Source organism: Plectropomus leopardus, chromosome 4 (genome assembly GCF_008729295.1).
Source record: "Plectropomus leopardus isolate mb chromosome 4, YSFRI_Pleo_2.0, whole genome shotgun sequence".
Classification (NCBI taxonomy): domain Eukaryota; kingdom Metazoa; phylum Chordata; class Actinopteri; order Perciformes; family Serranidae; genus Plectropomus; species Plectropomus leopardus.
In genome coordinates this window covers 21,245,039-21,272,347 of record NC_056466.1, presented here as the reverse complement: position 1 = coordinate 21,272,347, position 27,309 = coordinate 21,245,039, and the positions used below count along the sequence as shown (strand labels likewise).

General features: G+C 39.0%; 1 protein-coding gene across 2 annotated transcripts; it reads right to left on the bottom strand.

The window, feature by feature from the left end:
- Positions 1-26,214, bottom strand: nt5c2b (5'-nucleotidase, cytosolic IIb). 2 transcript variants are annotated; one of them, XM_042484628.1, is made up of 18 exons: positions 26,042-26,214; positions 21,339-21,458; positions 15,141-15,214; positions 8,251-8,368; positions 7,826-7,921; positions 7,631-7,722; positions 7,364-7,421; positions 6,672-6,765; positions 5,401-5,454; positions 5,170-5,253; positions 4,935-4,976; positions 4,689-4,796; positions 3,743-3,809; positions 3,481-3,651; positions 3,058-3,109; positions 2,688-2,748; positions 2,228-2,404; positions 1-577 (listed from the first exon to the last, which is right to left on the bottom strand). In XM_042484628.1, the coding sequence occupies exons 2-18, from the start codon at positions 21,437-21,439 to the stop codon at positions 305-307; spliced, it is 1,722 nt and encodes a 573-aa protein (XP_042340562.1). In that variant the 5' UTR covers positions 21,440-21,458; positions 26,042-26,214; the 3' UTR covers positions 1-304. The 2 variants fall into 2 exon arrangements, with proteins under 2 accessions (XP_042340562.1, XP_042340563.1); XM_042484629.1 differs by lacking the exon at positions 26,042-26,214 and adding an exon at positions 25,608-25,692.
- Between the last annotated feature and the right edge of the window lie 1,095 nt (positions 26,215-27,309).

Genomic DNA, 27,309 nt, shown 5'->3' with positions numbered 1-27,309 from the left:
AATTTTGTTTTGTTTTCTGTTTTTTTTTTTATGAAGCTAGGAAGTTGGGATTTAGAGGACCAAGCATGCGTACAGTCTTCTGACAGTCATACGATCTGTCTCACTACTGGTCCTTTTGAATTTCCTCAGAAACCACCAGTATGTGTGCATGTGTGTTTGTGTGCATACAGTATTGATATAAACACACACACATACTGGAGATGTTCATCCTCCCTGCTTTACTTTGAGAGAGATAACTACCTGACTCTACAGGGAAACATGAGAGGGCAGGAACAGGAACGTGGCTTTTTTTCTGTCTATCTTATTACTCTTCTTCTTCCTCTTCCTCTTCCTCTTCCTCCTCCTCCTCCTCCTCCTCCTCCTCCTCATCATCATCCTCATCGTGGCAGTGAGTGATCTCCTGGGGAGTCTGGGGGAACAGGTTAGGAGGTTTGATTTCACTGAAGGAGCGGGTCAGCTGGTTGCGTTTGCAATCCAGGTCCTTGCAGTCGCTGCAGTGGGTACGGTTGCGCGTGGCCAGCGGTGACTCCAGGTCCATGTCCACGTGGGCGTGTTCAACTGTTGACTCATGGGGCATCTGTGGAGGAGGGAGGACGAAACGTAAAAAAAAATAAAAACATGGAAACACAGGCCGACTCGGAAGAATCTGCTTTTTATTCACCCAGCAGGTTTTGCCTCAGTCTTAATATTGAACCTTATTTGCACCTCACTGTTTGCTATTTTGTATATTTTGAACCTACGATCATCTAGTTTAAAATTTAGTTTTATATTTGCTATATATTATATTACATACATTTGCTTTTCTGAAGTTATTTTAGTCTTTACATATTGGACATTTGTATCTGCACTTCTCTCACTTTGTATTCCAGCTGCTGCACAGCAGTTTCCCTCTGGATAAATAAAGTTTCTTTATTTATACTTTCTTATCTGATATATCTTATCTTTCTTTAGGGTGTTTTATAGAATGGGCAAAATCTTTATTCACTCCCCTCTGTGGAACAGAGATTATAAACCCAGAAAGCTTCTCTCTGCTTCAAAAGGAAGATTGTATCACTCTCCCTCAGTTCCAGGTTGACTTCATTAATATCAGAAACAGAAATATCCACTGTTAACTGCTAAGTCTCCAAAAAAGCCTACTGTGTGTTTTATATCTCTTCTTCTTAAAAAAAACAATCCACATGTTCAGCATTGAACTCCTTTAACATTGTCAAACACTTAAAAAAAACAGCATCAGAACTGATAAAGCAGAACCAGAAATACTGTTTTTTTTTTAATCCAAGCATTTTTTTTCCTTCTCAAAATCTCGCACCTACCCAAAACGCAACTCAACTGACTCTTTGGTCAGAGATTCTCAAACTGGCCAATGTAGCCTCCAGACGCTAGCTAGCTTCACACAGAGATGAGGAGCAGGCTACACAAGACTGGTAAGTGACATCACATGATACTTTATTACTTTATTAGATTCCCATTTAGTTTCCCTTTTAATGTTCTATGATCTGCAAAGAAAGACAAGACACGCTGAAGAGATATGTAAAGGCCTTAAGCATGAGAAAGCATTGAAGAATCAGAGTTTAATGCTGCTGAATATAAGCAGGATGTGGAGAATTTTTCCAAGCAAACAGTCTTAACACAGTAATAATGACTTCAATGAATTTTGAGACCCATGTTAGACCTTTAGCACCTGGAAGGGTTACTGGTCTTTACTAAGCCTGATCTTAGCTGCTAAGTCAGTCTTTGTTGAGACCAGTCTTTAGAATGGACATTACATCAGTTGCGCCAACCAAACCTAAACCTAGTCTGAATCACGTCCTGTCTTAGCCATGTTTGTTCATTTGAATGCCCGGCAACTATGACTACTACTGCATTGCGAGTACTTGTTAACAATCTCCCACTGTCCTGCTAATGTGTTGCTAATCATTTGTCATTTATGGCATTTTTATAATGGATGATCAGAGAAAAAGAAAGGAAATTTCTCAGAAATGTAGATTAAAAAACATAATAAAGATGTATAGGAGAGGCGCATCTGTGGTTGACTGACAGCAGCTGGCAGGTGGAGCTCTACAAATACAGTGAATGAAGAGAAAAACAAACTTGGCTCTAGCTAACAGCGACGGACATTGTCTTGTTCAGGGTATTGAAACATAAGGACAACAACTGCACCTGGGTGCTAACTTTTTGAGGGTGTTTGGTTTAATGCAGCTCTCTCAATTTACATTCAGATACCCACCAGCACATGTGCTGCTCTGAAGAGGTAGCTGAAAGGGTAATACAGCAAGTTGATGAAGGAGGCTGCGTACAAATCGGCGTAACGCATCACTTGAGAGGCAAACAAGGTCTGTCTGGAGCCACTGCGAAAGAGGCTGCCCATCATGCCGTAGCACATGTCCATGTCGTGTGTCACTTTCTAAAAAAGGCAAGAAGAGAAGACACCAGTTACACTGAAAAACTGCACCACCTGCTCATTGATACAACTGAATAAACTATTACCTCAGCGGGCTCTGAGAGAGTGGGCTCTTTGATGAGGAAGTGCATTATTGTTAATGATTAGACTATAGTAGAAACATCAGCTCTATTAAACACACTGTAAATATGGGCGTTAATAACTTGGCCGTCTCCAGGCAGCCAGTGTTAAAAGTCTGTGGAAAGGCCTGCTGTTGTCATAGAAACGACAAAGATAAAGGCCGTACCTTGACTCTCCTCTGAATAGTGCTGATGTCGGGCCTCTCATTACTGCTGCTGTCCAGATGTCTGAGGAAGGATGGGGAGAGAAAGACGATGATCAGGGTGGATGGGTGGGGGAGGGGAGGATATTGATATCAGTTGGCTGAAAGGCAATGTGTAAAAGAGGTGGTGCAACAGCAAGTCGTGCCAGGCTATAAATAACATCAGTGAACCTGGTTATCAGGCGACCTGCGAGAGTCGACCCTTTGGACTTTAGCCTAATGACCCCGGCTGTCCTCTCACAAACACACGCTGTTATTGCAAAACGCAGCAGAACTGGTTAAAAAGACGTGATGAGGAGGGAGGTGGGGGGAGGCTAAAGATCAGAATTCTTACTTGTAAAGTTCTGCCAAGAAAATGTCCAGGCCCTGCAGCTCCTCGAATAACGCTGAAAAACACCAGAAGAGGGTGAATCTCATGTAGTCCTACAATGCAGTGCGTGAGCAGTGTTCTAGTATTACTCAGCTCCAGTGTAAAAGCAATAAATATGACTGATTGCTTTGTTAGAATGCGACTTTCAAGAGTCAGTGTTGTTATTATTATATGATCTTTATCATGTTTACTTCTTTTTCTGAAACATGAAGGGCTGACATTGCAGCTGCTGATCTAGGTCAGGTCCCTGTTGCCTGTTTTCTAATGCCAGTGAGACTTCAGTACGACTAAAAATAAGTCAGGGTGCAGCTACATATACATCAACATACAGTCAAACGAGTACATGTCACCACATGTGTAGGCCTGTGTTTATGCCTGCAGACTCACAGCTCTTGTCAGTCCACACGTGCAGCTCCTGGGCCAGCTCAGGTATGACCAGGAACGTCCTCCAGCCTTGACGCTTCTTGGACTTGAGGATGTCTCCAAAGATATGGTCCCCGATGTAGACGATGTCCTTCCCCTTGGCCCCCAGCAGGTCGCACACAATGTCTGAGGAACCTAAAGGAGAATAACGTGACATTAACACACCTGAAAAACATCAATCATAACTTCTAAACACAGCTTAAAACTAGGTCAAAGAAGGTCTTACCTCCAGAATAGACTATGCCATGCTGCAGAGGTCCGGTGTAGGTTCCTATCTTTAAACGCCCCGTTGTCTAAAGTAAAGAACACATATCGTTGCATTAGACGGGTGAAAGGGAAGCTTGGCACAAATTGCCATGAGTCAGTTTTATAGACATGATTGAAGCTATACAATAAAACACATTTTTACATGTAGGAATTGTATTTTTAAAGGCTAAGAAATAAACTTAAATTTGGTAAACCTTAAGAACTGCACCCAGTTTGTAACCTTTTCCTTGACCTTTCATAATGGACTTCAGCTAAAATACCTACAGTCCTTACAAAATAAAACAACCCATAATGACTCATGCATGTTTTGAGACAAAACATGTTTGTCTTGTTACATGAATTCAGTCTTCTCCACTTCAGATTGACTAGATAAACAGCCCCATAGCACAAGAAAACAATGCCTCCACACTGACAAAAAAATAGTCTGCTCTTCAGATGCAACAAAAGAATGATTTTTTTTAGCAAAATATGACAAATGGTGAAACAATGTGACAAGTCATAGAAAGATCATATTCCTCTAGAGAAGTGGCCAATCCATTGAAGGATTATTTTGCATTTCCTTTTTTCTGTCATATATATAATGTTACAATGTTGGATGTTCATTTTTAACATGACCATGTTACATTGACCATGTAACAAGTAAACGTGTTCTAGTTGAAACTCAAAATACAAGTATGAACCTGAAATTAAGCATAATAGGTCCCCTTTAAATTGTATTGACAACCATCCCATGACTGAAACCAAAACTTTCACCTTTTAATCAAAGTTTTTCACATTATGTTACTTTATATTATAAAGCGGTCATTCAACAGGGCTGCAAGATGTCCAAATACGACAGCATTCACATGGGGTGCAGCTATTAATAATGTCTTCTCTGTCTCAGCTGTGTGTCTGTGTCTACTCACTGTGTCAACTTGTCTGAGCACCGTACCCTCTCCAAAGAACAGCGGCTTCCTGGCATCCACCAGGATCAGATCAAAGTAGGATTTCCAGGGCCGGTGGGAGGTACCGGGCTGGATACAAACACACACACACACACACACACACACACACAAGCAATAAAGTCACACATACACATATGAGCATAATGTGTCCTTCACCTGTATAGTAAAAGTGTGGTCAAAGGGAAAGGGTCAAAAGCTATATTTTACCTTTGGACCATGGGGGAAGTCAAACAGGTAGGTCATGATTTTCTGTGAAAAGACAACACAGACAGACAGTCAAATCAAACACAGCAGATGATACAGCTGCTAAAAGAGGAGTAGAAAATCTAAGAAATGGATCTTAAGTTAATTCTCCACTGTCTGTTTTACCACTGCATTTTTTTTATTGATGGTTTCCTCTAAAAAGAAAATGTCTCTACCATAGCTGCAATCTTATACTCACATCAGTGTATTTGTAGTCACTGTTGGTAGCCAAGAAAACCTTGGCTACTTCATTCATCCTGCTGAGGAGAAGAGGCAGCTTCCCCTGGTGGGAACAGAGAGGAAGAAAAGCTCTAAGCATCTTTATAAACCAGCCTCTTCACAGAGCACAACAAGAATGTGGTACACTTTGTGAGTGCATGTACGTATGTGTGTGTACTTATAGCATCCTTGATGAATACCAAGTACTTACATCTTTCACTACATATTTCTCCAAGTTCTCAACAGTCTTCTCCTTCAGTGTACCCTGCAATGCGAGACACACTGAATTACAGTCTGCACAGATACCATCTTCTACGGTTAGAAGAATGCCAGTTCATTTCATTCAGTAACAGTTAAGTATCAGTCCTCAGAAACAGCCCACGCACAGCACGTGGGGACTTGTGGCATTTAGCTGTGAGTTGTACAGGATGTGTAAGTGGAGAGCAGCAGTGACAGCAAAGCAAGATTTTCCTCTTCAGCTCATATCTTTTTTTAAGCTAATAAAAAAAAACCCCTACTCTGAACACCATTTTTCATCTGTTGCCAAAAAAGGACTGACAGCACAGAATACATGAACTGCTTATAACTTTACAAACCCACCACTCTTACTAAGACAGACAGAGGCTGTCAAAATAAAAAAAGACTTCATAAATAAACTGATATGCCATTAAATGTGCAAAAAATAATATCAAAAATACGCGGAGGAAATAATTAGATGATAAAATGTGACATAAATTGATTCTTCAGTTTAAATTTGCTTCTTTTTTATTAACCTTTGCATTTATTACTATTCTATTTATTTACTTAATTTAATTTGCCCTTTTACCATTTTTTTCAAAACTGTTTTCTTTTTTTATTTTGTTGTTGTTGTCTTTGATACTTTTACATCATTCAGTGGCATTGAAACTGCTATACAAATGAAAACACCTCATTAAAATATGACAAAAAAAGAAAAAAAAAAAAAACAGGCGACCCCAGACCCTTGCTTTCTGATACTCGAGGTCTGAAAACAACAACTTCCTGTATGTCCACCACAGATGTTTTAGATGGCTGTTTTTTTTTCTTGCAATGTTGTTTTGAGTATCACAGATATTAATAGCCCCAGAGGGCAACTAATATCCTGTTAGCTTCTCCCTTGACAATTTGTCTCGATATTGGCTGAGTTTCTACTGTATGTAATTTGGTGATTCAAAGTCCCAGTAGATAAATCCTAGACTGCTCTCGCACAGTTTGGTTTAGTTGAACTCTCGGGTATGTATGCTCGTGTGAAAGTTTTCAGTTAAACTCTGGTGCGGACTGAACAACCAGACCGACACCACATGGGAAAAGGAGGGTCAAGGTTGCAGGTTGCCATCAGCAGTGAGCATATTCACATCCAGGCAAGAGCATTACAGAATACACTCATATTAAAGCAGCAACCATGCATTAATGTGAAGTTTAATAATAGACTTACTGAGGTTAAAAACATCATAGGTGTCTTACCTTGAAGTGGACCCAGTCGACGGCGTCACGGACGTCCTGGAACATGCTCTTATAGGACATGAAGAGGTCGCCATCTTTGAAGCCGGTTTCACAGCTGGGGGAGAGGAGCAGAGACACACACGTACACAGCCGTCGGACAGGCCACATCTTTACAGAAGGTTTTCAAAAACATGACATTTGTTTTTTGTTTGCTTTTAAATGGGATAGCCTTCCCTTGTTGGAGGGGTCCCCAGCCAAACAGGAAAGCATTCTCCCCCTAAAAGACCAACAACCAGGTTTCAGAGGACAAAGGACATGCAGCCATTCCAGATTACATTCTCAACAAATTTACAGGCCATTATATCTCCTTACTGTGACATTTAAAAGATTATTTTATAGCAACATTAAGATTTAATTCTTTTTTAAATAGTTAGTGAGAACATTTTTCATCACTATCTCATTCTCATAAGAATCCATGCTTTTTGACAGTTAGTAGAAGAGATTAATAAATCATTGTTACAGGGTTCTTTGCCTGAACTCCCATTTGATTTCCATTTTAAAACAATTAGCTTAGATTAGCGGTTGAGACACCTGGACCCTCCCATGCTGCAGGGCTTGCTCTTGACCCAGTTTGGCTTGCAACTGTCTTTGTGTCACCATGCGGTGCCCAGAAACTTGTTGCATGATGGACAGTGTTATAAACAGCTCCTTACCTTGTGTATCTGTCACAGTTGGAAAAGAAATCCACAAGGCAAGCAAAGAGGTAGGTCTCTGTGAGGGAAAGAGGAAGGCACGGAGAAGGTGTCAGTGATGAAACAGCTCGATCAAATTGTTTTAAATCTGCAGTCAAAGTTTTTTGCTTGGACCTCCCATAATGACATGTTCAGCTTTTTAAATCATAAAAGATAAAGTTCATTCTCGCTTTCTTAATTTCTCTTTAACGGTCCCGTGGTATTCTCCTCTGCACTCAGAGACGTTACCTGGCAGGTTGAAGAGTGTGTTAAGGATATAAAAGCGCTCTGTGTCATCTCTCTGGATGAACTTGTTTGGATACCGTTCACGGATCTCAGGGCTGGGGAAAAAATTAAACACATGACATAACATAAACATTGACATACTGTATGATGACTTGCAATCTTTTTAAGAGGATGGGGGAGAATGCCAGACACACTCACCCTCGGAGGAAGTTGAATCCATGGACACAGACCAGGATATTACCATAGGCGTCAACCTTCAACAGGTTTCCATACATGGTATCAAACACAAGGCCCCTGAAAGTAGCGGAAAATAAATGCTCGTGTAAGTGTACAATAAAGAATTGAACTTTTCTAACTTATCTCTTAATCATAACATCTGGAAATTTAACTGCTTTCATTTGTGATGTGATTACAGATATCATCAGGACAGACTGAGAGGGATTTTCCCTAAACGGAAATGAACGTTAAGCAGGTGATGGCTTTTGTCATAACAGTCCCTTCACCTTGCTTAACATCCTGGCTTTATCCACTGAGGTTAGATCAATAAAGAGACTAAAATAATAAAAGCTGATGCCTATAGTCATTGTTATGATGTCTGTATGATGTGGTGTGACTGGTCTGACCTGGTGGGGAAGGATGGGTCGTAGACAAAGCTGAGCAGCTCCTGGGGGTAACCGATGGAAACCAGCCGCTCCACTGTGAGCTCAAAACCTAATGACTCGTACTCTGGTGACTTGTACACTAGAAATGAAACATACACACAGTTTACTCAACTACACCAATAGATTATCTCAGTAAACACAGTGCAATAGTGCAGTTTGGTGTCTGATCTCCTATAAGAAGCAACAGATTCTGTTTAAAATTAACAAACTATTTGAAACCCTCCCTTTGTGCTCTGGGAACATGTGATGGCCATGTTCACTATTTTCTGACATTTTAAGGAAAGCACAACAAATTAATACATCTAAAACATATCCAACATAATAAACAATAATGATTCCGCCCGATGACAGCTGGGATTGGCTCCAGCCCCCTCACGACCCTTACGGGGACAAGCGGTTACAGAAAATGACTGACTGACTGACTGACTGACTAAACAATAATGAAAATGATTGATAGTTGAATGGCTTGGACGGTATCAAGATGTACCCAGGTATTTAAATGGCTACAATATGATTTTCAGTCCAGTCAAAAATAAATCCATCCCTCTTACTATTAAACTGATACGGAGATGCTTAGGTGATGTAGTGCAGAGCATGCACCACCAGAGGTCAGTCCCCTTTAAACAGGCAGCTGAGAAAGATGCCGACTGCCAGTGGTGGGGATAACGTGACTGGACCAGTAAAAAGCCACCAAGTAACGGCAGAGAGAGAAGGTGAGAAAAATACAGTGGTTAGAGCCACCATATTTCCATATCTAATGCAGTGAATTGGATTTTTTTAAATGTTGGTCGGGAAACGTTAATAAAAAGCTCTACAACATGACTTATAAATTATTTTATTATATAAATATAATGAACAAAGTCAATATATGGCAACAGACCAAACTACAGATGTCCAGATGGTTGAACATCAGCCATTAACCTGGTACCTGGGTGACAGGAGAGCTTTCGGAGCATGTGACATTATACATGTAAAATTTACATAAACTCAGTATTATGTATACAGTTGAGGAACACGACCTGTGGGTGACACTGTGATTACACAGCAAACAATGTTTTCTCAGAGGTGACAGTCAGTGAGCCTCACTCGTGTTAGTTACACAACACGTACATGAGACTTTTCTATGGCTGCCTCATTCACTTGAGAGTCAGAGGTGTTGTCTCAGCATTTTGACAACAACATGTTCTCACTCTCCAGTGAACCCCCCCCTCACCCTCACACACACCCGTTGCCCTTCTCCCTGCTCGTATCAACAAGGGCCTCGATGTTCTGCACGCAAATCCACAAAGAAACAGGATCAGGCGTGAAAATGAAAAGTCGCTCAACTTTCAGCAGCAGCTCTAATAAGCCCTGCTGAGACTGACGAGCACCCCCACCCCGTCACCGCTAGAGCCAGATATTTACCAAAAACCCAGGCAGGGGAGGGCTCCGAAAATAAAAACACAGATTGATGCTGGGCTCAGAATAGGCTGGCAGGGGATTGAAATGCTATGTGACACTGGGAAAAGAGTATGTCAGATGTTATAAATACTAAAGGAGAATGCGCTTGTGTTGTTGCCTGCTTTCTGCACACCCAGTGGGGAGGTGGATGGCCCCCGGAGGGGAAGAAATATTGGCTGATGATGCTTGGATAGAGGACAGTTAGTGGGGGGAACAGCACTGCAGGACAAACAGGAAAACATCTGCGTCCTACTCTGCAAAATGTGAGTGTGCACTTGTGTCTAATGCTGGGTTTCACACACATGCATAATGAGTATGCACAGAAACATCAAGAGTTTGTAAAGCCTTGTCCTTTCATCCACACCCCCAACTCTATAAGCCTGAGCCTGTTTCTGCATTATGATCACGTATCTCTCGCAGTTCAACCTCCTCCCTCCTTCGCCCCCCCGCTGTGGTCTCCCAACAAACTGAAGGTCTGGGCCCTGTGCCCAGAGCAGTAGCGTACACCAACTAAATTGCCTTTCCTCCTCTTCCACCTTCTCAGCACTCACTTGTCATAATCTTCTTGAAGCTCTGAGGCTCTACAAAGAAACCTATTTTAAGAGCTGTTTCCCCTCTGTCACCTTTGCTATCATCACTCTCTTATTCTTTAGTTCACTGGGTGGCTCTTTTCACGTGTTGACCTTGGGACACTGGCGTGGTGCGCCCACTCACACAACCATAAAATCTCAATCTAGGTTATGCAATTGTGAGTCAGGCCAGTCATTTATGATCAGGAGGTTGTTTTGCTACATAATAATTAGACGAGACTATTGTCTCCTTTAATTGGCCACAGTGAGACACCGACTTCCAGGGCTACACTATATATAATTTTAGCACATTTGTAGCACATCATTAAATACTGATAATATTACGGAATATGCATCGGTCAGAATAAAGTTTGGGGAAAAACAGTGTTAAGTATTGCTTATCAAGAGTTTAACAGACAAAAACTAAATCAAAAAGACCTGATTACAAGCACCTCAAAACTTGGTTTTAAACCTTAAGTATTTTTCTCTTACATTAAATGTTCATATTTTGGGGAAAAAGTCTAGGGGAAAATATCTTTATTTTTTATTTACTGAGTGATCAAAATTTTTTATTAAAAAAAAATGTATATATATACCTAATGTACCTCATATACCTAACTAAAGCCAAGTTTTACTTGGACAGACCCTAAAAAAGGCTCTGTCGAATCCAAACCTCACCACAATCACAAATTACCAAAGCCATTTTGTGTCTTTAATGACTGAAGCTTTGAAGAATAATCAATGAATTGATTAGTTGCCAACTACTTCTACAACTGCTTCTTAAATGTGAATATTTTCTGGCTATGTCACTGCAGGAATGACGAGAGACTGAGTCGAGTCGGGTCGGTTTACTCTCACTTCAAACAGTAACAACACATGCCAAGACAAGCTCCGGATAATCTGCTGGTAAAAACTAAAACCGCACTAGCAACAACACTTCCCCAAACTGCATTTCCCAGAATCCCCTTCTGTTAACTCTGAACTCTGCTTCTTAAATGAGCAACAGTCTCTGCCAAATGTCTCTATAATGTGGCTCACCACAGTAAACTGAATATTTTTGGGCTGTGGACAAAAAAGGAGAATGTCGTCTTGTGCTGTGGGAAACACTGGTCGACATTTTTCACCATATTCTAACATTGTATAGACCAAACAACTAATTGAGAAATAAATCAAAAGATTAATTGACAATGAAACAACAGTTAGCTGCAGCCCTTTTAGTGACACTAAAACCACCTTACTTCTGAACTTGGAAAAACAAGCCCCCTCGGCCCCCCTTAAAAACTCCAGACAGACATATGACACCCACGGCCTACAGTGTATCTCTTTCAAAACATATTTCTATTCTATACCCCTCATCATTTCACACATTCAAAGGCTTGAGCAGTAGCAGAGTGATTCCTGTTTTCCATGAAAGCCCCACTGGAAGCAACAGTCATGGAAAGCTGCATATTTTAGTCAAAGAGGCATCCAAGAAAATATTACCAACAGATGTTATTGAAAGGCATTTGGGTTACAGCATTTGTGAGCAGACAGGAAGTTGTGTTATTGTTGCTTTCCATGTCCTTGAGTCTCTCACATGTCTGTTTTACAGGGGTTCTTCCTCCCCTGCTGTAAGCCCCTTCTCACATTTCTCAAGCTGTCACTATGCACATGGACACACAGACACACACAAATGACCATATACTTGGCGAGAAGCAGCCTTAGCTTCAGGGATCTGTTACCTTGAGTCTCTGATGAGATTGTTGCCACTTAATTATGACTCTCACTGCTCCAATTGCTGTGGTGTCTCTCCAAAGTTTAGAGGCCAGGTCACCTCAGGCCTAAATGTAATGTACACCGCCTCACACACAAAATAAACAACCCATAACTTTCCACGAATAGACCACTAAATCCAAATCCTATAAAGTGACTTTATCTGAACCATGTCACATAGCAATCTATATTTGAAGCCAACACCCCAGCTGTCTTAATTTATCTGTGGCCACTTATATGCAAAATGTAGGCCTTTGTCACAGATTTATAACACCATCAAACATATTGTGGAAAAAGGAGAAAACTTAAGCACAGCCTCAGGGACCTACATTCCAGCCAAAAGTCTGTTGGAAAAGTAGGACGAAACTATGTGTATCTCACAATGCAATCTGGGCTTAATTGTGTGTTTGAGTAACATTTTCTGCGGGCTACTATGTGCTCCATTTTGCAGCACAAAGAGCAGATGAGGCAATGTTGTCTCATATAATGTTGATTTAGGTAGTCTTACGTAATACTACACAATGTGTGATGCGTATGCACGCATAGTAAATATATTAGCAGCCTTTGAACTTCATACGATTAGATGATGGTGAAAGATCAACAACTTTTGCCAGAAGTACATCACAGCTCCATGAGACAGCCGGAGAAACTAACCGTGCCTTGGGTCACCTTCTACAGACCTTCACACAGAGATATCAAGCTTCACCTCTTGCACTTAATAAATAATTTCTCAAAATGTTAACATTTAAAATAACTTCATGATATGCAACATGAAAAAAGGTGTAAAACTGGATGAACTGTGCTACATGACTTAACAATAAGAATGAACAATTTAGAGTAAATCTTCTATCACAGTATATTACATGCAATATCAATATCTATGTATGTTAGATAGTAATTGATTATTGGTTAGAATAACTACACAGTGATATATGCTGTTGTTAATGTAAATTAAATATTAGACAAATTATGGTCTACCATCATACTTAAGTGAGGTTTGAGGTGTCCCGACGACTTTTGCTGCATTCACATGGAATAGGGTAGACAGCAACCCAGATATCATTTTAGTGGATGAGATGAGGAGAATAAATTTAGGCAAGCCACCAAAAAAAACTGGTGCTGAATCAAACTGTGTCCAACATCTAATAGTGTTTGCCCCTGTTTATGCATAGTGCCATCCCTGAACGTTAGGGTTAGGGCTAAGCTTTAGGTAGGGGGGAACACATATCTAAGGGGAAAAAGACTTAGACACAACACCGGTAACAGTAGACAGCATTGTCATTCAAAGTTAAAATATTTCAAAGTTTGCTGGTTGAATTTACAACCAGTTACAGGAGGATGTTACAAAGCTCCCTTATGCAAGGAGCAAACATCAACGATCTGGACAATAACTGGACACTACTGGAATAATAAGTCAAATTAATGAACAAGAAACACTTCTATTTCATATATCTTGTTCTGTACTTAAACAATAAGTAAACAATAAGGCATCACTAATGCAACATGTGCGCACTTCATTTTACCTTCCTGACATTTTGTCGAACTGTTTGTTTTTCCCGTGCTGTCCAGAAGGTGTTGTCCATCTACCATCTACCTGATTGAATTCAAATGCAGACTTAAATACACTCCTGCCAGCCAATACGAAACAATGGCATACTAAATTGGTTTTCCATACTGTCATACTTAGTAGAAGATCTATCAACATTATCAAAAACTTGCTGGATGTAATGTCAATAATATCACTTTTTTTTTTTCAAAACAGTAAGTCCAAAGGACAACTTGAAAAAAAAAAAGAAAGAAATATACTCCAAGCACTTTACACATTTGAACTGCCTTCAACACCCCCTAAAAACAAATACTGCAGTCGCCCGGGTTGTTGTGATTAAGCAGCAGCCACACTGTGACACCAGCAGCTCACTGGAGTTGATGGAGTGTCTGTGTGGTCAAAACCTGAACACCCTCCAAAAGATACATGATAGCCACGCTTCTAGCAAACATTAACACTTGGTTATGAGCGCCCATAAACAGAGTCATGTCAACAGCTGAGCGTCCGTGAAATCTCCTGCAGTCTGAGCTGGGATTGGGGTACAGTGCCAGAGAGGGACTTCGAGTGATCCCCGTTCTCAAGGGAGCCATCATCGGTGAACTCCACAAACAAACGTGACCTGCTTTTCAAAGTCAGTGAGGATTTATTTATAGAGACGGCCAGACTGAAAACTGGAGCTGAGTCACAGGACAAAGTGGCATGAAAAATCAGGATATGTTTGACCTGGTTACAGGTCAGTAGGAAAAAGAACATCTCCATACAATCAACTTTGTGTACCCACGAGATATGATTAACATTTTGCTATCTAAGTGTTATACTGTACTTAATGAGTCACTGACATTAACCTAAGTAATATTTTTGGACAACAAGTCGGGGGGATGCTAGGGTAGCCAAATATAAAGTCAAAAAGAAGGGATACTTTTGACTTTTACATCCACCCAAAATAACACAAGGAGATTGAATAACTATTAATTTGTTTTTCATGATTCCAAAGCAGAAAATCCCTCAAAATCCAAATGTACCCTGGCATGCACAAAGTGTTTTGTCCTTGTCTTTTTGATCAACGCTTTGATTAACTTACAAAAATAAATTTAACGCATCTATGAACTTTAACAGTCTGATTTCATCAAGTGACACTTGCTCATTTGGACTATTATTAATGGGACAACAAGAAGGACAGTCCTTGTTGTAAACTGAGGATCTGCTATGCAGCCCTCTCGCCAAATGGGATTGCATACCGAACATTTAAAAGTACCAACAGTAGTGTCGATGGCTGGAACTACTGATTATTTTAATTACCAATCAAGATATCAATTGTCTTTTTAGTTTAGACTTCAGTTTATTTAGGCTACTAAATGTTAGAAATAATATCAAATGTCTGTCAAAGTGTTCACCAGAGCACAAAGTGCAAACTCCACATACTTAAGACACTGTGACTGTAATACAAATTCTATATTTCTTATATATCCTCAATCCTGATTTTAAGGAAATGTTTTGTTTCAGCACTAGTGGTGACTAGTTAGGTGCATGTGTTTTCAACTTACCTGCTAAAGTGTAATCCATATCAAAGCCAAAGCACTTAATCTTCTCCATTGCCAAGCTTCTGTTGACAAACACTCTGCAGGAAACAAGTTGAGGGAAATGTTTTAGTTGCAATGCAGCATTCAACAATAAGATTAGCATTTGTTCTGGGCAGACTCAAAAAAAGCTGTGTCTCTAACTGAATGGACCTACTATAACCTACAGTGTGCTATAATAATAGGTCTATTCAGTAACCCAAAAAGGCTGGTAATGAAATGAAAAAGTACCCAACATACTGCTAAAACTCAATAAGTTAATTACACACAATATGACATGTGTACACAAGTTCAAGCTTTGTGACATTTGCATTTAACTCTAAGTTATTAATGTTGACATTAAGTGCTCTCATCAAAAAATGCGTTCAAGTAAACCTGTCACTTTTCCGCCAATGACAAAAGCAGAGGCACTTAGTGTGTGTCTTGACTGCACACTGTGTCACAAATTGAGCCCATAATAACATGCTATGTCAAGCATTCATTTTTTAATTATCTAGCACCAATAATATCATAATAGTATTAAAGTTTGGATTTTGTCTGTGTTGTAAAATATGCAATTATGTGCCAAAAATGTTCTTGTTTTTGTTGCTACTTTAGCACAAAAGTTGGTCGTTTAACATTGCAGGGATTCTAACATTTACAGCAACTATTTAAGACAGACAGAGGCGGGTTACTATGTGTTACAACATGAGTGGCATCTCTGAGTGACAAAGCAGAAATACTGCGGCATAATCATTAGTTATGGCAATATCTGATAATACTGGAACATAACGTACAGTGAAACACTGATTCTCACAAGACACAACTGTACTTAACAGTGTATGGTCCTAATTCAAAAGTCAAGATGTTCTTTTTGCATTTGACATTATCATACAGTGATGACCACATTCAGAATTAAGTGTTGCAATAAATTGCGCATCAAAAACAAGGAATTCCAACTAAAATTGGGCCACATTATTACACAGTTCCGCAGCACTAGAATGCACTTGAGTAACATGAACTTAAAATGTTGAGTAATCCAAAACCCCAAGTCTAGCAGCGGCTAAAATTACAGGAAGTCTACAAAACCAGTGGATGGTGACACCCTAAAGATTTAATGTTCCAGCATGTCAATATTCCTAGAAATAGCTCTATTGTGCTGACTCATAAACCAATCAGGAGACTGGGGGTCTACATTGGCCACAGTGATACACAATGTTTACATAGCCTGGCTGACACGGGCTTCCACAGAAAAGACACGCTGCTAACTCTGACTGCTGGCACGGACCTACATATCTTATCATCAGCATCTGTGACTGAACAGAATGTGTAGCTTTGTTCCTAGATATTTCTACATACATCAATATTTACTCATGCTAGAAATAAGTTGTAAGTCAGCTAAAGGAGAAAGGCTACATCACCCTTAACTGGCACATCAATCTGACTCACAAGCTCAAAACTGACTGACACTGCAAAGCAACTCATCCTGTCATTAATCTGCGACAATGACAGTCTCTAAGTCATGTTGTGAAATACCTGGCAGCAGATCCATAGTGAACAAGTTCCCATTTAGATGTAAGTCCAGCTGACGACTGGCGATGCATTCTGTGCGAAATTAAACCTCAGTTTGACTCTCCGTTGGTCTGACCTGCTCCAGCTACACAGGGCAGCTCTGGCCCACAAACAATGCCCCCCCCCCCCCCCTCCTCTCTCTCTCTTTGCTTTCTTGCCATTCAGAAATTTTCTGACTTGTTGCAAAAATGATTGTGGCCTTTCCGCGTCATTCTCTGTTGTTGTGCGCTGTCGTTCAGGGTTGTTGTTGTGCAGCATGATGTTTGTGGGCCCTCAAAGACATCCAGAACAATCACAAGTCAGGTAGAATCAAGCAAGCCCCAGCCCACTAGCGACAGCTGCTTCCCATACTGAGATCTGGTTCAATGTAAACACTTGGAGCATAACTTCTGTCACACGGGCATTTAATCCATTCCATAACACAGGGATGTATTTTAGGGGAGCGAAAACAGGCAAACAAATACCCGATTGTGAATTTATTTTCCACAATCTATTTAATTAGTCTATTCTTTAAAAAAGTTCTATTTATGTATATATTGAGTTGTACATTGTAGCAAAATACTTGTAAACCTGTATTCTTATATATTTATCAAATTTAGCAGACTAGTTTTATAGATTGTAATGTAGCATAGTGCAGATATTTCTCAATTTTACACACGTTACATACTTAGCATATTATACATTTAATATTCTATAATGCACATATCTTATTTTTATATTTTTACATACTATTTATTTTCATTCTTACCAGTATTATCTCTGCTTTCTTATAATTCTCTATGCTTCGCATCAGATCAACTGAAATGTATCACTACTACCTCCTGGGCATCGATTTAATTTTTTTAAATTCTGATTTGAATCACCAGTAAATCCTCTTTTAAAAAAAATGTTTTTTTAATGTTTTAAATGTTAGAGGAGTCTCAGATATTCAAAAAATTAAGCTCAACTTTTGCAAATAAAATTTGTTTTTTTGCATTTAAAATTGCAAAAAATCAGATACCAAAAAATTATGATATTTTAAACATATGAGCGTAAGGCTGGCAAGGATTAATCTAAGCCAGAAAGAGCATTATGTTGTACCAATCATATGATCCAAGAAATTTCAGAAGAGCGAATTTTCCATCTGAAATCTTGACATTTTTGATTTTTGCAAAACTTGAATACTGACATTTTTCCAATGCTTTCAAGTAGTTTTATTAAAATATCAATTTGAAGTATTTAGTACTGACCATATATCTAGGTATTCAGCTACTTAAACAATTATGTCTAATATGGTCTTATTCTGCCTCCATACAATATAGTCTGCCTAAGGCAGGGGGATGCCTTAACAAAACTAAATGTACTACTTTACTGTAGCATTTCACAGCATTGAGCAAGCACATGCCATTTCCAGAGAGGGATTTAAATCTAAGTCTCTTCTATTTGGTTGACCTGCTGTCATTTCATACATGACCTCTTGCTCTATACATGTGCAAGGTGCAATGAAGAACAGCCATAAGTCATAACTTAAGTGAGATCATGCCTCTCCTAAGCTCGCCCATGAATGGGAGTGACTTAATTACCAGAGTCAGCCTCGACTTTGGTCCTGGTGACAACTCTATTGCCTTAAATATCCCACATGGGCCATACCACACCTACAACAGAATCCCTTAACAACTTATACTCCATCTGAGCGCAGCTGTGCGACAATCGGCCAGATTTTTTCCACTGCTCTCTAATCTCACACAGACAGTGATTCGACTCCCTGAGATAGAGAGTTTATCTGTGCTGGGCATAGTCGTCAGCCCTCTGCTATGTGATACACTGCTCACTGTCAGGCCGCATAGTTTCAGCTGAGCTCTTACTTTGAATAAATGGTCTTTGTCTGACAGTGAGATAAACAAAAGGTCAACTCTGATGGTCCCTTACATTTCAAAAGAATTACTGAGCAGTTCAGGAACCTTGATTGATTCAATTAAAACAGATACTGCAAGTTTTTAACTGGTTATGAAACAGTCTCAATTTACTACTGATGCCTCTAAATGACAAGTAAACTAGATCAGCAGTGAGATGATTGGGCTTTTATTATGTAGTTATTCTTAAGGCCTGACCAAGGGTCTGATTCCCTGCAACATCAGATGAAATTATTTACTGGACACAGACCAGAAGAGTCTATGTTTAAATTTCCCCTGCGTAGTTTGGCAGTGAGCACGTTAAAGTTTTCACAAGGCAAGAGGAGATATTACTTTCAAGAATTTTTTTCTTTTTCATTACATTTTGTGGTAGTAGCTAATTGTGGGGCAGGATCAGGAAAGAGATAAAGAAAAGAATTGACCAAAGAAGAGAAAAGGAAGAGGGGAAAACACAAGTAAACCTTAGTAGGTAATTTAACAGATGGAGAGAATTGCGGGATTACAAAGGATTCAAAAATCAATCCTGAATTGGCCATCCTCCTCCTGGACAGGAATATGTGTCCATTTAATTTATGAAATTCGTTGCAAAGTGTGGTTTTTCATGTTAAAAATTAGGGGTGACTGAAGTAGATAATTTTACAGTGTGGGATCTCTGGTGATTCCCACCCCTAATTAAAAGTAAGTTGTTCCTATCTTTCACTCTTTCACTTCCAAGACAAAGGCATGCACTAGCCCAGGACAAGGCAGTGGTGCTCATGGGAAATGCAGTCTTAATTCAAGGAAGCACAACCGATTTTGTCTGCAGGGGCTGACAAAAATCAACAAAAAAGTGAAAGTTCCTTGTCGTTGCTTTTAACAAAATCACTGTCACAAGTAAATTGTTTAAACAAACTCCACACCATGCCTATGTTGCTCCGTCGTCATGTTTTCATGTGTCATTGTTTACATGCTTGTGTCTGAAGGGGTGAGGAGGGATCACCGACTGGGTGACTTATGTCAGCACACAGAGCCAACAGATGAGTGACAGTTTCATAATCCCTGCAAGCACTGCATATTATATAATGGTATGTAAGAACAGCAGTACCCAGTGGACACGCATGTCTTGGGGTGAGTTAAACATTAAACAGCAGCACGCGCTTTATTACTCTGACAATGCCTCATAACATCAACCTTTCAGCCGGTATGACAGCAGGGCGTTTCCAGTCGACAGGTGCAGGAACAAGGAAGTCTATCTATGGTAAGACTGTCCTATTGTGTGAGTTGATAAAACAACTAGTAAGGGAGGGTATCGTTTTGCCTTCAAGCCAAATACAAGCTTTGGATTCGTGCACTCTACTCCCTGGACCTTAGCAGTACGGTGACATTTTGCAGTGAGGCAGAGAGGAATTTAGCATAGCAGACAGAAAAACCACACCCAGAACATGATAATCAGTATGTGACCTTAAGCCAGCAAAACCTGTGTTATATCCAAATACAAGCACACAGCCCTGAGTGATCTGGCCTATTAAGGCTTCTGCTTCACTTAATGACAGGTAATGAGAGATGTAAGACTGCAAATAACTTGATAACCATAACTGCACTATAATACTAACCCATTTTTAAGATCATTTGTGGCCAAATTTAAGGTTGATTTTGTATGGAAAATCATATTTTACTTCTTCAAGAACTGCAGGTGAATATTGAGGTTGAGAGTGTAGTGTATATGTAGTCCTGTGCAGAGGTATGTAGGAATATGGTTATTAGAGTGAGTAAGATTAATCTACATTTTGCCAACAGGGGAGTACAAGCTTGAAGTAAAATGACAGTATTAGGCTCAGTGGTAGGTTCAGACTTGTTACATCAGAAATGTGGACTTTCAACCAGAGGAGCTTTACTCATTTTGAAAAAAAAAGAAATAAGAAGATGGATAAATGAAATTAGGTACTTTGTTGCAATTAAGACTTCACAAATGTCAGACTATCTAGAAATGTAAGTAAGGCCTAATATTCATAAAAATTTAATTTAAGGCATTTTGAAAGCTTTCAAGGACCTGCAGACACCCTGTTTAACTATGGTCACATCAAATTTCACATATTGTGACACTTTTTGGGTAGTTCTATAGGAAGTCAAAATAGGGAAATCCTCTTTCCATTTCTCTATTTGCTCAGTGATGGTTAGTCAGTGATCAGGAAAGCTATAGAGAGCAGTGCACCTGACTCCACCAGGACATTAATAACGATATGATTCTAAAAATAAGTTTATTAATGTTGCCCAAAGAAGGCCCCTTTTTCTTGAGGGTTACTGATTATTAATTAAACCCTCAGGATACTCATACCAATAAAAATCCATAACTTGAATAGAACGGATGGAAACAAACATTTTGTGGATTTATGGCCTTTGTATATTTCTAAATGGATTACTTGTGAATCATTAAAGCTAGACTTTGAGCAACTATTTTGTTCCGAGTCTGAATAGATAACCATTACACAAATACATAAGTTTCCTGTTATGACATTTTTTTTTCAAGTGCAATGCAGTTGTATGAGTTGACTTTGTCTTGGTGTTTCTGTTATTTTGCCCACCCCAGTAGTTGCATTTCACTGAAATGTATGTGTACCTCACAAAAGAAGGTTGAATAATCCTGTCTGTCTGCTCAATTAATGTCATGAAACATTCAGGTATCCCAACTGGATGTAGTTTTATATCACCAAAAATGCACCCTGCACCTCCACACATTTCTTACCTGTGGTATGGCTCTCTTCTGTATTTTTTCATTGTCACCCCATCCATGTTGGCAGGCAAGTCTGCATAGTTCTGCAGTCTGTCACTCCATGAAGTGGTCATCTTTAAAACCGTTCAGTGTCTGTGGAGAAGAAAAGCAACAATCAAAAAACACAGCAGTTAAAATAGTGTGATCTCATTCAGGTCACTTTTAACAGCGGTAGTGATGGCTTGTACTGAGGGAACAAGATTAACTGGACAACAAACCCATTACAAACCACGACTGTTGAATAAGTCTGAAGAAGTTACACCTATTGTTTCAATATGTCCGTATTGTGCTCAACATTGACAGTAATGCGATATTAACTGTCTAGTCAATAACAACACAAAAGATCCTAAAAGTCCTAAAATAGTACACACTACATAAGAGATCAGACTAGTGAGGTCACTGGGTTAATTTTTGACTGCTGGATTGTATACCTAAAAACCTTGCAATTTACTGTATGTTGATATACTGATATTCTGTTATACATTGTACTGTAAAGTACGTATATTGTGTTATACTACACTTATTATATTACACTCACTGTATTATACCCATTTTTACTGTTATATTTGATACTCTGGTCTATACTCTTACGTTTTATTGCTGCACTATAAATGATGTTATACTATATTATTACCTTTCACCTTACACCATGACATTATTGGATTAATCATATCATCAGTCTGGTGTACACCGTTGACGGAGACTTGCTGGCTCTGCTGCTATTGTCACTTTAATCATAACAGTCACTTCACTTTGCAATGTTGATCTTCATATGTTCTTGTATAGTTTTTCTATTTTTTATTTTATTATATTCTTTTTTGAGTTTACTTTTTTTAATACCTCGTATTACTTGTTCTTTTACTTTCTCTTTTTATCTATACTGCTGCTGTCTTTGTTCTAGTATAACAATAGAATTTCCTCTTTGGGGATCAATAAAGGTTTGTGTCATCTTATCTTCATTTAGGAGAAATTTGAGAAAGCAAAACTGAGATCCAACCTAGTCTGTCTAATGTATTGTGTAATGGTAGTACTGCCTGGCAAAAAGAAATCCTGTCTCACTCATGACGCAAAGTCAAAGAATAAAGCCATGATGAGCAGACTGAGTTGAAATAAGGTGATGGGGAATGCAGGCCTACTCTTGCCTTTATGCCCAGAGTTGTTAGTTTTTTCCTACCATCCTGACACTATCGCTCTCTGACTGTCACTGTGCTACAGGAAGGAAAGGCAGGGTCAGCTTTCTTGTTGTTGGTGCCAGCACAAATGCAAATGAGACTTGCATGTTGAGGCAGAGGTGAAATGTCAACAAACACTGCGTTAGAGAGTCCAAAACATTGTCAATATTGACTTTGCAGCTTTACAGGAGAGCAAATACAAAGCTTTACCATGTTTGTTTGTTTTCTTTACATTCAGAGCTCTAATGTTCTGTAAGATAAGATAAAACTTTATTGATTCCCAGCAGAGAAATTTGGTCTTTGCGGCAGAACAAGGACAGAAATCAATCGAGGAAGTAACATAAATACATAATAAAAGGTAGATAAATTAAATCAGCATAGAATAAAAACAGAAACTAAATAAAAGCATTTGGTGACAAAATGATATGGTTAAGCGACAGCGGTGTGATTAAAAGCAGCAAGGTCATCAAGTCGATGTAATCAGTACACCGGGGGGTATTCCAGAAAGCAGGTTATGTGACAACTCTGAGTGTGTTAACCCTGATGATGAGGGAAACTCTGTGTTATCCGTTCCAGAAAGAGAGTTAAGTCAAACTCTGAGTCAATCACCATGGTAACTGACTCTGTGAACATAACCTGCTCGCTGGCAGGTTTTTCTACCTGTCTCCTCCCACCTGAAGCAAACTGACAGACACGGATAGTCCATATTTTTGCAATTTGATAGATATCGAAGCATAATTATTATGCAGTGCCTTACGTCGGGAGAGGATTTTCAGAGCTAGATAGGATTTGCTCTCATTCCCATGAATACACAGTTTTTCATTACATTCAATCATTCATCTTAATAACATTATCTGGCTGTACATATTCACTCTCACACACTGCCTTTCTGTTCATTCATACTGTATTTTTATAAATAGTATTTTATTGAGTTTTCATATTCACATCACCAAGATTTTAATCTACAAATCAATGACTCCAATATGGATAAAATAAATAGAATTTAAAAAATAAAATATAAAATTAAGATATTTCAAAAAATAAAATAAAACAAAACTCCAATGATAAATTAAATTTTATAAAGCATCCAAAAAACTAAAATACCACCATACAATAAAAGACAGTAAACAAAATCAATAATCAAATATATATTTGTATATTCCCCACATACGCACCATAATTCATAATAGTCAGTCCCATAAACAAAATTAATATTGAGTTCACGGTCTGTGCTTTATATCAATATCAAATATTACTTTACTCAGCAGGATATTAGGCGAGAGGACATATATGCATTAAAACAGCATTCTGTTTGGGGTTTAAATGACTACATGTTGAAATAGCCACTGCATTAATATTCACTTTGTTTAATGTCAAATATGAATAAAACCAAAGTAAAGTCCGCCTACAATCACTGCCTAGCAAAATACGCCTTAGCCTTCTGAATGACGTTTTTATATTTTATTTTCAGTTGCTTCCAAGTGTTTTATCCCCCTGTGGGATTGCAACTAAATGAAAATCAAAATGTATTCAATCCACCACTTTTTCACCTGTATGCTACTATTTTAATAAAGTGTTGTTAATGTTCAGTCAGTGGACAAGTGCATTCAGACTTAGGCCTACACATTGACACGGGCAGTGATTTTCTCCCATGCCACTTTTCTCTCCTTAGCTGCTGCAGCGGTGTTACTTTTCTTTCTAAATTTGGGCTCATATTCGCCGTAGGCAGCATGAGGACCTCTAGCTCCAGTTGGGTAAAGTAGCCTGGTTTCTTTATTTCAACAGTTGCCATGGTGAATTGAGGTATCGGGGTTCCATTGATGATGGCTTTTTGTTGAGGTCGTGCACGCGCTGAACTCAGGGTGAACATACTCAGAGTTTATTGAACTAATTTAGATCAGCTATTCTGGAAGCGAATACTGAGAGTTTCCCATCTCGGAGTAAGTCAGCTCAGAGTTCAGGGTTAGACACAGTTTGTTGAACCTCCTTTTTGGAATACCCCCAAGGCTAATGATTTAGTAATGGTACTTACTGTTAGTCAAGCAAGTAATGCAAGAGTCAATGTAATATGTGATATAGCATTGTATAATAAAATATATATGATATAATGGCTGAAGAAAATCAAACATCATGATTTTATATATTACCAAATACCTCTATATCAATATAGCATAAGGTTGAATAATGGAGCATTGAAAAAATGATTTACATAATGAGATTTTTGATAATTAATCATCAGTAATGCATGAATATAATCAGTAAGTGGGTAAAGACACATAAAACAGCTAGAAAAGAATGTAAATATCAGAAAGTTCAGAAAAGTAACTTTATGGCAAAGCAGCCTTTAAAATCAGATCAAGACAGCTCTTTTGATATATCCAAAATCTAAGACGATAGTCTAGTTTCAAATCACCAGATCATATACTATCATTATATTGCAAAGCTAAGCATACAGTAATGCAACAATGTAACCTACAGCGCTGTAACTAACGATAATTTGTATTGTCATATCATCTTTCATTGATTAATGAATTGGTTATTTGGTCTGTAAAACGTCAGAAATTTGTGAAACATGTCGATCAGTGTTACCCTTAAATGTTTTGCTTTGCCCACAATTCAAAGATAATGTATTCATTGTGATAGAAAAATGAAGAAACCAGAGAGTATTCACATTTAACAAGCTTGAATCAGAGAGTTTGTAGGTTGTTTTTTTTTTGTCTTAAAGAGTTGGCGATTCAACTAAATGGCTGACAACTTGCCGATTAATCGTTGGAGCTCTAACATAGAATGGTCAATTATAATACAGCAATATACGACATGATAGACTACATCATATAGTAAAGTATAATAAAGCCTCTAAACCCATCTTAAGCCATTCTGGTGCATGTTTATTATTTTAGCTAATGCTTTTATGACACCTTGGCCCGCTGTATGAACTGGTCCACTGGGGTCTGAGGGGAGCTGTGGCTTGGAGAGATTCACAGCCAAGCAAAAACGCAAACCTGCACAACTGCACTGCAAACAGTTAGTGGAAAAAATGCAAAACATAACTTGTAACAAGCTTTTTTACCTCAGGTCAGTCTTGAGAGAGAGGAGTCGACGTTGAACTCGATCACGTAACATTAACTGTCACTCATTAAAGGATGTCATACATGTTTAAACATTGTCTTTGGCTGGGTTTATACTCAGAAAAACCGACGGTAAACGCCGAGACGTTAGCTTGAGCTACTGTAAAAGTGTCTTTACAAGCTAACGGCAAAGAAAACCCTTGTTCGCGAGGTAAAGGAACCAAACAACCGCTATTTGCTGAACTGTGAAGAGCTAAGCTAACAGTCCACTCGTCCTGCTGTTGTTTTTTTATCTGACATTGCAGAGAAGACAAGCTAAAAGTGACTCGGGGAGAGCTAACGCGTTAGCTGGCTTTGATGCAAAAACAAAAGCCACACAAAGTGTCGGGGCAGATTTCACTGCGTTTATAGCCGTGGCTGACGTTACTGTACTCACCTCTGAGTTCCTGAATAAAACAACTGCACCGTCAGTTAGTCTGAGCATGCGCCTTGAGCTGTGCAAAAGTCGGAGGAAAATTCGTCGCTGTGTTTTCTTCTTGCTGTCTTCTTCACTGTAAAGCCAGGCAGCGGATGAGTGCCTTACTGCTGTGGCTGCTCTCTGCTGTCTCTCTCTGTTTCACCAGCTGTTGTTATGAGCCCCTACTGGGGGCGGGGCTTATCTGCTGTCAGTCACGAGGAGGCGGGAGCATCTGTCGTCGTGGCACACACACGTGACACAACGGTTATCGCTTGATCGCAACAAGGTACAGAGTGACACCTTGATTGTCATGTTGCAAGAATTAATTAGCTTTTAGAGGCCCAGCAGATTTGTAAAAAGACTACTCAAGCTGATATACTGTTACATGAATGACATGAATTTATTCAACCCAAACAACAAACAGTGTTCTTTGGTCAAACAAGACTGAAGAATGGCCACCAAGTGCAAAAATAATAATAATGAAGTCCTAGCTATAACAAAATGCGCAGGCTATACAAAAGGTCAAGAAAAAGGTCTTATACAACAAAGCTAATAAAAGGAATAAAAGGCATAAAACAGCCAGATCTCCAAAGGCAGTTGAAATACTAAGTGAATAAAATTTTAGAGCATATCTGAATAAACGCAATAAAAGATGATAAGATTAATATAAGAAATAATAGAAGGCAATGACGTCACATCAGTGGGGATAAAACAAAGATAAGAAGATAAAAACAGATAAATAAGAGATAGATGAACAAATACATACATCTAAAACATGATAAGATGGTAAGAACAACACATCAGAAGGAGAAGGAATAGATAAATAGAGTAAGAGCAGCAAAATGAATGAATAGAGAAAGAAAGAGAATAAATAAATAACTAAATAAATAAAGGTGACATTACAAAAAAGCAAGTCTGTAAAAGTGAGTTCTAAGAAGTGATTTAAAAGCTGTCACTGGTTCTGCAAGCCTTATCTCTCCGGGCAAGTTGTTTCAAAGTTGAGGGGCCACTCATAGCAAAAGCACCTTTAGATTTAAGCCTCGACTTTGGTACAACCAGGAGGTCCCCACCTAAAGATCTGAGGCTACACGTATCATAAGGGGTCATCATTTCAGAAATGTAATTTGGGGCAAAACCCATATGTGCTTTGACATGAATTCATTAAACCAACAACAACCACTGCTCTTCAGTCAAAAATGAAAAATGGCCACCATGTGCAATATTCATATTCATTTTATATCAGTCCA

Coding starts and splice junctions, on each gene's coding strand:
- nt5c2b (XM_042484628.1), bottom strand. CDS start 21,439: ATGACCACTTCATGGAGTGACAGACTGCAGAACTATGCAGACTTGCCT. Junction 7,422..7,630: donor CACACTCTTCAACCTGCCAG/GTAACGTCTCTG, acceptor TTTCCCTCACAG/AGACCTACCTCTTTGCTTGC. Junction 4,977..5,169: donor GTGACTACAAATACACTGAT/GTGAGTATAAGA, acceptor GTCTTTTCACAG/AAAATCATGACCTACCTGTT.